Source organism: Cornus florida, unplaced genomic scaffold (genome assembly GCF_030987335.1).
Source record: "Cornus florida cultivar Cherokee Brave unplaced genomic scaffold, ASM3098733v1 CherokeeBrave_3.0.0_Hap2_Chr07, whole genome shotgun sequence".
NCBI lineage: Eukaryota > Viridiplantae > Streptophyta > Magnoliopsida > Cornales > Cornaceae > Cornus > Cornus florida.
The window spans coordinates 33927990-33940184 of record NW_026775577.1 but is presented as its reverse complement, the minus strand read 5'-3'; the positions used below and the strand labels follow the sequence as shown (position 1 = coordinate 33940184).

The 12195-nt window shown below is 33.3% G+C and overlaps 1 protein-coding gene across 1 annotated transcript; it reads left to right on the top strand.

Moving 5' to 3' along the window:
* The first annotated feature begins 9429 nt into the window (after nt 1-9429).
* Nucleotides 9430-10137, top strand: LOC132266992 (large ribosomal subunit protein uL24z). The gene has a single exon (XM_059768026.1). The coding sequence runs from the start codon at nt 9503-9505 to the stop codon at nt 9941-9943; it is 441 nt and encodes a 146-aa protein (XP_059624009.1). The 5' UTR covers nt 9430-9502; the 3' UTR covers nt 9944-10137.
* The last annotated feature ends 2058 nt before the right edge of the window (nt 10138-12195 follow it).

Sequence of the window (12195 nt, the reverse complement as noted above, 5' to 3'; positions counted from 1 at the left end):
AACTAAAAATAAGAGTTTTATATATAATATGATTGATATTATTAGGTAATTTTGTAATTAATTAATATTTTTTATTTTAATAATTATCGTCTAATTAGATTTACTTTTATTAAAAAAACTCATAATAAATAAATAAATAAGTAATTTGTGTTAGAGTTTTATAAAAAAATATTTTAAAACCTCTTTTAATATGAATTAATAAATAATTTTTAATATTAATAATACTTATCTAATTAAATTTCTTTTTATTAAAAAAAACTCATAATAAATAAATAAATAAGTAATTTGTGTTAGAGTTTTATAGAAACTCTTTAAATATATCTTTGTTTGGTGTGATAGAGTTTTATTGAAAATAAATTAGGTAATCTTGATAGAGTTTTATTGAAATTATTTTATTTTCTTTAAATATATCATTGTCGAATTAGATTTAATTTTATTAATAAACCCATAATAAAAGCTAATTTGTGGTAGAGTTTTACAAAAATTATTATTTTTTATATATCAATTAATAAATATTTTTTATATTAATAATTATTGTCTAATTAGATTTTTTTTATTAAAAAATTCATAATAATAAATAGATAAATAAGTTAATTTAAATTTTATTATTTAAATTTTAGTTTTTTAAATATTTTTTATACAAATAAATAAATACTTAAATACTGAAACTCTTTACACATCTAATAATAGTATAGATAAAAACTCTTTTTTATTTCCATTAATAAATATTTTTTTATATAAATAAATAAATACTGAAATACTGAAACTCTTTGATAGAGTTACTGTATTTTACTTTTAAATTCTGGATTTATAGAATTTTTAATTTCTATACCCTTTCCTCCTTCCTCCATGCCTCTATTTATAAGCTTCTTGGATTAGTACGATGATGACATGTGTGATAATTATATAATCATAATTACCCGGGCTGGTTATATTGTGATAATTATCCATAAAAAATAACTATTCTTTTTATATTGAACTAAAAATAAGAGTTTTATATATAATGTGATTGATTTTATTAGGTAATTTTTAGAGTTTTATAGAAATTATTTTTACAAAAACTTTTTTTATATCAATAAATAAATATTTTTTTATATAAATGAATAAATACTGAAACACGTTGCATTATTATATTAGGTAATTTTTAATTGATAAATATTTTTTATTTTAATAATTCTTGTTTAATTAGATTTACTTTTATTATAAAACTCATAATAAATAGATAAATAAGTAATTTGTGTTAGAGTTTTATTGAAACTCTTTCAAAACCTCTTTTTATATCAATTAATAAATAATTTTTTATATTATTAATACCTGTCTAATTAGTTTTTTTTATATTAAAAAACTCATAATAAATAGATAAATAAGTAATTTGAGCTAGAGTTTTATAGAAACTCTTTAAATATATCTCTGTCTAGTGTGATAGAGTTTTATTGAAAATAAAATAGGTAATTTGTGATAGAGTTTTATAGAAATTATTTTATTTTCTTTAAATATATCATTGTCTAATTAGATTTAATTTTATTAAGAAACCCATAATAAAAGCTAATTTGTGGTAGAGTTTTAGAAAAATTATTTTATTTTATATATCAATTAATAAATACTTTATATATTAGTAATTCTTGTCTAATTAGATTTTCTTTTATTAAAAAATTTGTAATAATAAATAAATAAATAGGTTAATTTAAATTTTATTATGTTGATTTTATTGTTTTAATTACTATTTTTATATAAATAAATAAATACTTAAATATTGAAACTCTTTGCACATCTTATAATAGTATAGATAAAAACTCTTTCTATATCAATTAATAAATATTTTTTTATATAAATAAATAAATACTGAAATACTGAATCTCTAGATCTAATAATAGTATAGATAAAAACTTTTTTTTATATCAGTTAATAAATATTTTTTTTATATAAATAAATAAATACTAAAACACTAAAACTCTTTGGCTACATCCATGCCTCTATTTATAAACTTCTTGGATTAATAAGATTATGACATGTGTCCTTTTTTTGATAATTACATAATCATAACTGGGCCGGGCCGGTTATATTGTGATAATTATCCATAAAAAATAACTATTCTTTTTATATTGAACTAAAAATTAGAGTTTTATATAGAATGTGATTGATTTTATTAGGTAATTTTTAGAGTTTTATAGAAACTATTTTTATATCCGTTAATAAATATTTTTCTATATAAATAAATAAATACTGAAACACTTTGCATGATTTTATTAGGTAATTTTTAATTAATAAATATTTTTAATTTTAATAATTCTTGTCTAATTAGATTTATTTTATTAAAAAACTCATAATAAATAGATAAATAGGTAATTTGTGTTAGAATTTTATAGAAACTCTTTTAAAACCTCTTTTTATATCAATTAATAAATAATTTTTTATATTAACAATACTTGTCTAATTAGATTTCCTTTTATTAAAAAACTCATAATAGATAAATAAATAGGTAATTTGTGTTAGAGTTTTATAGAAACTTTTTAAATATATGTTTGTTTAGTGTGATATACTTTTATTGAAAATAGAATAGGTAATTTTTGATAGAGTTTTATAGAAATTATTTTATTTTCTTTAAATATATATCCTTGTCTAATTAGATTTGATTTTACTAAGAAACTAATAATAAAAGCTAATTTATGGTAGAGTTTTAGAAAAAGTATTTTGTTTTATATATCAATCAATAAATATTTTATATTAATAATTCTTGGCTAATTAGATTTCTCTTATAAAAAAAATTCATAATAATAAATAGATAAATAGATTAATTTATGGACCATTTGGTCAAGCACAATTGATTATAGATTGAATTTTAATTTTAATAGTTAATTTTGAGTTTTATAGAATTTATATCGTGGGATATAATAATTAATGAGAGCTCTTTATTGTGAATTAAACTCTTTTTTATATTTTGTTAATTTGAATTAATTTGAATTTTATTAGGTAATTTTGAATTTTATGGAATTTATATCAATTAATAAATAAATACCGAAACTCTTTGCACAAAGGCCGAGAAAGTAGTACTACACTTGATTTTAGCCAAAAGACCAAAAAAGGTTAGCCAAAAGGCTGACCCAAAAAAATTTAGTACTACACTTGATTTTAGCTTAAAGGCCGAGAAGGTGTAATTATTATTTCTTTAGCTTTATAGTTTTATAAGAGGCTTTCATGTAATCCTTTTTACTTAAAACCAATGTAGGACATTGTAATTTGAATTAAACTTTTTTTTATATTTTGTTAATTTTAATTTTATTAGGTAATTTTGAGTGTTATAAAATTTATATCAATTAATAAATAAATACTGAAATACTGAAACACTTTACACATTTAATAATAATATAGATATAATAGAGATTTTTTTTATCTTCCCCATCAAAATCTCCACCTGCCATCTCCAACTCTATCATCTCTTCTCCTAAATGTTAGATTAGGACATTTTAATATATTCATTATTGTTAATTAATTAAGTAAAGGTAGTTGATAATAATAATAAATAGGGTAAAGTACAGTGACACCCCTGAGGTTTGGGATAAGGACAAGCAGATAAAGTTAGCTTATTTTGGGACAAATACATCCCCTCAAGTTTGATATAGTTACCAAAGACACCCCAATAGTAATGAATTGACATTTTTGCCCTTTGACTTTTATATTATCAACGGAGAGGATGGCGCGTCCTTTTACACGTCTATAAGAACCCGCCGACAGTTGTGGCCTGCTCTTCGCCGGCGCATGATTCTTGTACAGAGCTTCGACGAGTCCATGGCGGAGAGCTCCGCCGATGGCCGTGGCCCACTTCTCGCCTACGCATGATCTTCTATAGAGCTCGGGCTATTCCATGGCAGAGAGCTCTGTCGATTGTCGTGGCCCGCTCCTAGTCGGTCAGTCTAGCTTCACCGCCGGTATATTCAATCCCCGCTCCTAGTCGGTCAGTCTAGATTTTATTTTTTATTATTTTATTATTTTTTATTTTTTATCCCTAGTTGGGTACTTACACACACATGCCACCACGGAGGCTCGAACCCTTGACCTCTATTTGAGAAGTAAGGGCTTGATATCGCTAGACCACTGGCCTGGTAGATTTCTTGTGTTGCAATCACTAAAATAAAGGAGGGTCCGTTCTTCAATCGATCAACCTCTAGCAAGATATACCAAGCACAGGTTTTAGTTTCAATCAATCAATGCATTTAAGGTGGAAAAAACACCTTCCACATTCGAGATAAATCAATCATGTAAAACACTAAAATTCATGGCACCACAGGTTTAAAGGGCAATACAATCATGCATGCAAGACAATAATCCTTTACGCGGGCGCCCGGGGGGATGTCATGTACAAGTTTGAAAAACATCCATCTATATCCATACTGTTATGATCTTTTCCTTATATCTAAACATTTTTACTATTTTTTTTTTAAAAAAAGTTAAAGATGGTATATCTATCAATATCTATATCTTTTCGTTATTTCTAAATATTTTTCCTATATATATATTTTTTAAAATCATAATGTAACATTTAAAGAGTATCTATATCTATAAGTGTAACTTTTTTTTTAGAATTCTAAAAGGCACAAAATTAATTACACTAAAAAATTCTTATAAAAAGTAAAAGCAAAGTGTAAAATTTATACATACTCACATAAACATTATATCAATAATTATAATTGTTAATTTCTATTAAATTTAGAATTCTAAAAGACACAAATTTAATCACTACCAAAAGCAAAAGCAAAATATATCAAGTAATTTATATAATTTATAAACATTCCCCAGTTTCAAGGTTTAGTGAAAAAAACAAAGCACAACAGTTCTTTCCATGACAAAAGCAGAATATGTGACAACAACTTCAAGATTTTACGCTCAAGGACTAAGCATATTGAAATTAGACAACATTTTTTTTTAAAAAAAAAATAGACAACATTTTCTGACACATCATGTGTATAAAGGAGATATGAAGCTTGAATTTGTTCAAACATAAACACAATAAGCTGATATTCTCACTAAAACTCTTCAAGAGGACAAGTTCTGTAAGATTAGGAGAGAACTAGGTATGGCTAGCGTTAGTGATGTAATTTATATGTTCAAATCTTGCGGTTGAGGAACTCAAAGTTATTGAATATCAGAGTTCAAGACCTGGATAGACTAAGTGGTAAGAGCTAGTAATTCATGTTGCATTTTGATTTAAAATTCTTAAAATTGAATTAAGGACCATTGGACCAAAATTGGGTTGAGGACTTCAAATCTGATCAAGTCAACGTAAGCAAGGAGGTGAAGCACAAAGTACTATATATGTATATGATGATCAGCTTCAAGAAACTAAAAAAGAAGTCATAAAAAAAGTAAAAAGTAGGAGAATCACTTACAGCACCACAGCATCCATGATGTAAAATGTTCTAGGAAGTACGTAAGTGTTGGTGGAGAGAGAATAAGCTCTCAGGCGTATTGTCACGGGCCTAGAGATTTGGCGCAGCGGCACGGTCCGTGCGGCACCAAGGCGTTGCTTCGGCTCGCGCAAGCGCCCTGGTCAGCCACCACGACCTGCCCTCCCAAGGATACATGCTGACTGGTTTCGGCCTGCCATGGCCTCGTCAGGGGAACGGCTCCAGCTCCCGACCAGTTTGTGCAGGGATGGCCAACTCCCTTCTTCATAGTCAAGTCCACGACCAGCGACAAGCACCTCGAACTGAACCGAGTTGACCTGCCTGAACTCTGAAGAGGTACCATCCTGTGCTCCTGCACGCCCCTTCCCTGGAACCATTCCCAGTCAAACTCTGCTCTTTGCCAACCAGCATGCGTGTCTTCCATCCTCCAAGCGTCTTAGGAATCGCTTCGTGACATTCTCCCCCACCCAAATCCTGCGACGTCCTCGTCACAGTGCGGCGCTTCACTACTGCGTCCACTCCCTTCCAAAGTCTGCCTCCATGCGGTATGCTCGCCTTCCCACCATCGCTTCCTTGTGCAGCTCCCTGCACTGCACTCGCCCAATGATAGGCCTCGGACCAAGGGGACGTCCACTCCTCAAGGACGTGACTCTTCTCCGTCATGCCGCCTCCGCGACATCCCGAGCAAGCAATGGCCTTCTGCCGACTTGATGCTCGCCCTTCACCATGGTTTGCATCACCCAAGGACTAAGCACGAACTTTGGTGCGCGCGGCCCTCCGGCCCTTCAATGCGCAACTTCAACAGACGCTTCTTCCTGGGGAGATGGAGGCTCTCTCCCCCAACTGCATTGATTCCTCCTCATCGACGCAACTTCAATGCACCGTCTTCATTCTCTGACCCCTCCCGGACCGACAAGGGGGCACCCTACCGTGCTTTACCCCAAGTCCTGCTCTGATACCATTTGTCACGGGCCTAGAGATTTGGCGCAGCAGCACGGCCCGTGCGGCACCAAGGCGTTGCTTCGGCTCGCGCAAGCGCCCTGGTCAGCCACCACGACCTGCCCTCCCAAGGATACATGCTGACTGGTTTCGGCCTGCCATGGCCTCGTCAGGGGAACGGCTCCAGCTCCCGACCAGTTTGTGCAGGGATGGCCAACTCCCTTCTTCATAGTCAAGTCCACGACCAGCGACAAGCACCTCGAACTGAACCGAGTTGACCTGCCTGAACTCTGAAGAGGTACCATCCTGTGCTCCTGCACGCCCCTTCCCTGGAACCATTCCCAGTCAAACTCTGCTCTTTGCCAACCAGCATGCGTGTCTTCCATCCTCCAAGCGTCTTAGGAATCGCTTCGTGACAGTATTCTCAGTTTCTGTTTGTCAACTCTTTTAGAAACTATTATTGTGGAGCACTTAATGAGAGAATGGTATTTACCACAGCCAATATCAATAGCACCATCATGCCAAATCAAGCCGAACTGATTACCGCATAAATGAAAAAAGGGTTGTATATATCTACTAGAATGATGTAAGAGATGATCAAAACCAATGATACGCGAGGAACTGATTACCACAGAAATGAAAAAAGGGTGGTATATAGTAACTAGACCGATGTATGAAATGATCAAAACCTATGATACGCGAGGAATCCCAAATTTTCATATTCAAATCATACAAAAGTAACTCCAACTCTCCATCATCATCCAAAGTGATCCAGTACAAAGAGCTGTCAAATGATGCAGGTCCGGAGAGAATGTCGGCTTGAAATCCAAAATCAGGGTCGATTACCTCCCATGAACATGAACCTCCTCCTCCTTTTGTCACGTCATAAGCAAGGAGGACTCCGTGTTTGAAGGAACCGGAGATAATCCTCCGTGAATGGTCCTCATAAGTTACAAAGAATTCACCATCAGTGAAATTAAAATCAAAGGGCACCGGAGGTGGTTGAACACTTTCCCGCGTTTTCTTGATTGGGTCTATAACCTCAATCTGCGGACCACGAGGCTTTAAAACCTCATTATCGTTGCCCTTGCCAACACCGCCAAAGACATAGATCTTGTCACCAGCAGTCACTGCTCGAGCTCGCGCCCTGCTAGCTTTCATCTTAATTACTTCACTCCACTGTCCACCACCGACGGCGTCCGAGGCAATGACGTTCCGGGAAGAATCTTTATAAAATTCGCCACCACCAATACAGTAAATAGTGGAGCCGAGAGAGACACAGCAGCCCGACCATGGAGTCTCTGCACCCTCCAAGATAGGTTTGATAGATGTAGTGGCCTCCTCCCCTTTTCCTCCTCTCTTCCTTTTCCGACGTCCAACGCCGGGAGGGGAGGAGGAGCTGCGTTGCTTGATAATTTAAACGCATACCAATCATTCGTTCCTTGGGGAGGGTTGTTAACACGAATATAGACAGTTTTCTCAACCAACGGCTGAGGAGGGAAGCTTTTTGGATATTCAAGATAACCTGGATACATCTTCGTTTTTCTTCTCAAATCTTTTCTTATTTTATCCTCCATTTTGCCCATTAGAAACAGTGCTGCCATCACCACAGATCGATCAATCTTCTTCTTTCCTTCCTTATATAGCACACAACATATACCAAGCCCTAGCAATCTGTTTGGCAGCGAGTGGTACCGTAACCCAGATTAATATAACACAAAGTCCAATCCTAAATCAAGTCCCACCCAAACAAATTAGGGATGAACCACCAACCGAAATTTATATCATGTATAAAACACATAGTATTAATAAAAACAAGTATAAAACACATAATAAAACAGATTCTCTCTCTATATTTAGTCTGTAAAACAAGTAATTTTAAGTAATTTTGCTGTGGTATAAATCACTAGTTCAAATTACAATCATTATGTCGACTTATCTACTTCTGTTTGAACATTGTTACTTGTGTACAGAAAAAGGAGAGATTATTTAAAAATTACCATGCTGTTGCTAGCCAAGGAAGACCAACTGTTGTTTAATTCTATTTTAGTTTGCAGAACAAGTAATTTTAAGTAATTTACCTAAATCAAAATATATCAACCAAGCCCTATATTAAGTAAAATTCAAATTCAACCAAAATTTACCAATTAGTCGTTCAGATCCTTCAAAGGGATATCCCGTTTCAGTCATTATCTTCACATATATTTATAACTAAAATTCATATAATAAAATAAAATAAAAATTTATATAAAAAAGATCATAAAAAATTTCACCTGGGAGGAGGCTAAAAGGAGGCGAACGTGGGAGGCTGAAATGGTGTGCCCTAAATTTATTTTTAATTTTTTCCTGGTGGCCCATCATCCATGGGCTTTTTTTTTTGTTTTTGTTTTTCTTTAACTGGGCTAATATTAGTATAGTAATTTTTTTTTTGGTAGGCTCACCCTTCTATCTGCCTTGGTATATGGTAACTTTGGAAAATAGAAAATTGTATATAAAAAAATAGCTTAGTTCAATTTTTTAAGAACTGTTTTATTAAAAAATTAGTTATAAAAATGTCTAGATCTGTTTAGCTTGTAACTCTGAAAAGAGTTCTAAAAAATTCAGAGAACATAAAACTATTTCCAGATAACTATAAAAGGCAGTTCTCTGAAAACATGCGGCCTTTCCGAGAACAGAAAAATAGAAAACTCTACAAAAAAAGCTCTTCTTAGTTCAGTCTTTTAAAAACTTAGTTACAAAAAGACCTATTTTTAGATAACTGTCTTTAAACTGTTTTTTGTTCTTTGTCTTGAGAACTATTTTCAGAGTTATAAATCAAGCAAGCCCGCAATTTTATAACTCTGTTTTCAATTTTCTTATAACAAAAAACGGTTTCATAATTATAAACCAAACAACTCCATAGTTTGATCATATTCATAGTCTTAATATGGCCCCAAAATATATCAAAATCTTTCCAAACTCAAATCCATATTCAGTAGATGGCCAGCCCAAGACAGAATCTAAGCCTTGGCCCAAATGACCTAGTGCTATCGAACGAGGTCGTTCCAAAGCCAATACGCCGAAAAAAAATCCCAATAAATTCCCCAAAACCCTAACCCTACGACTCTTCTTGCCGTCATCCGAGTTGCAGAGCTTAGAGAGAGAAAAAGAGGAGAGAGAAAATGAAGTTCAATCCTAGGGTATCCAGCTCCCGCCGCAAGAGCAGGAAGGCTCACTTCACGGCGCCGTCGAGCGTCCGTCGCATCCTGATGAGCTCTCCCCTCTCGTCGGACCTCCGGTCGAAGTACAACGTCCGTTCGATGCCGGTCCGAAAGGACGACGAAGTCCAGGTGGTCCGAGGCACCTACAAGGGCCGCGAGGGCAAGGTGGTCCAGGTCTACCGCCGGAAGTGGGTCATACACATCGAGCGCATCACCCGTGAGAAGGTTAACGGCTCCACTGTCAACGTCGGAATCAACCCCTCGAAGGTGGTGATCACCAAGCTCCGCCTTGACAAGGACCGGAAGTCCCTGCTCGACCGCAAGGCCAAGGGCCGCGCCGCCGCGGATAAGGACAAGGGGACTAAGTTCACCGCCGAGGATATCATGCAGAGCGTTGATTGATTGATTCGTTGCTTCGGTTCGATCTATATCGGTATTAAGTTTCGGTTACTTTATTACTACAGTTTATTTCTAGATGTTTGTTTTGAGAGGAAAAGGACCTATTTTTATGGTGTTTTTGATCAAATGTTGGCACATTTTGAATTAATTGTTAGATTTGTTAATGTGATTTGTGTTTGTGTGTGTTTTTCAGTTTATATCTCGGATAATATGATTTTAATGTGGAATTAGTATGATTCTAAGCAGTTATAAATATCATTGGAATATTATAGTTTGTGATATAGTAATTTTTTTAGGTTGATAGAAGCCATAGATATAATTATTGAACTTAAAATCTAATGCCAGATTAGATTGATCTTTTTATTAAATTGGAACCCATAATTAGATGTCTTTGCCAAGGCTCCTTACACGCAAATTGGGTATGTTTTGTTCAGGTTCTTAAACTCTCAAATTTCTTTGTAACCTAGTTTTCATAAAAATAGTTTTTGGAAACTGTTACCAAAGAGATTTTTGTTTTCCTGCTTTGCATGGTTTCCTTTCTAAACATGTATTCATAGTTCTTTGTTATATTTATTTGGGAGGTGAAATGGTACATGTACTTGTTGGCTGCTTGTGATGCTGTTTGGTGAAATTGGTAGTGCAGAACAATATCTTCTTTATAGGATTTTCCCCTTGCCGTTCTTTTTTGTTCTTATTGAATATCTATGAAAAAATAAATGTTTCCGATGGTGGTGTTTTACAAATTCTGCTCTGAAATATTTATTTCTTGGTAGGAGTCTATTAATTCTTTTGTACTAACTTAAAAATGTGAAGAGAATGTAAGTAGAATTACAGAGTAGGAGAAAAAAATAAATGTTATGACTACAGTTTAGTTGTGTAGTGTTTCAGCAACATTGATTCACAACTTGTATGTTAGGGGTGGTTTTTACCACTTTCTCTTTGGTGATTATCACTTGTTGCTTGACATTATATCCATATCTTCATTTCACACATGCATGTGTGTGTGTGTGTATATATATATTAGTTAGGTTTATTTTAGTTGCAATTGCATAGAAAAATATAACAGCAAGTAGCAATCATAAATAGTTTAAGTACAAAATCCATGGCTACCATGTAAAACAATCATACCTATGGCTGTCATCGACCTAAAAATGCACATACAAAATCACATTAACATCATTAGGGGGTGTTTGGCAAATGATGTCCGTTTCTATTTTTTGCTGCGAAAAAAAAAAAAAAAAAAGAGAGAGAGAGAAGAGAACTGGCTGTAGACACCATTTTTGGTAACAACTCTTTAATTTTCTAAGAGTAGAAAGCATTTTTGTGGAAAGTTGAATCCGGGTGTGTAATTTTGGCAGCATCAAAACGACGGTGCCAAAAAGAGTTGCATGTTTCTACAATGCCAATAAAAATGACAGGATCTGTCTTAACGGACAGAGATCAATGTATCCAACCTTCTTCTCAATTTTAACTTGCTCCTCAGTGCACTCTCACTTCATTATCTCTTTAACTCATCACTATATAGACCATTCACTTTATTCTGTTGAAGCTTTACATTTTGTTGCCGACGAAATCTGCAAGGTAAAATCTTAAATTCCACCTACTTCACTGATTATAAGTAAATCTAAAATAGTTAATCTTTAGATTTATTTTATTTTGTAGATTATATCTGAAATAAATTATCTTTAGATTTAGTTTATTTTGTAGATTAGAATTTAGGGATTGTGAGGTTTTGCAGATCTGTTTCAGATCTGAAATGGATTTGTTAATAATCTTCCATTATCTGGTCATCTGCTGCTATTGTGAAAATCTGATTTTTGCAGATTTATTATTCACAAATCTACTCAGATCTATCTACAAAATCTACAAACCTTAAACTCTAATTTACAAAATAAACTCAATCTAGAGATTAATTTACAAAATCTACTTGAAATCTTTCAGATCTACCTTACAGATTTTGTCGGTTAATCAGATTTAGAGCTTATTGGTTGCGGGGCGTTTCATTTATAAAACGTTTTTATTATTGTGATTGTTACAAGCGGGTCGAAACATTATGGTCTGAATAGTGGCAAGGTTGACATAGATGAGTGGAGTGAGATAATGTACTGATGCTAAGAGAGATGGAGTGAGTGAGAAATGTGAAGAAGATTAGAAATATGGGTCTCTCTCAATCGAGTATTAGAGAGATGGGAGTTAGTTAGAAATGAGAAGGTTAGATAGATATATGGGTCTGGTGTTAAAGACAAAGATCCCGA

Bases quoted from the DNA above. Each gene is read 5' to 3' on its own strand.
- LOC132266992 (XM_059768026.1), top strand. From the start codon at position 9,503: ATGAAGTTCAATCCTAGGGTATCCAGCTCCCGCCGCAAGAGCAGGAAG.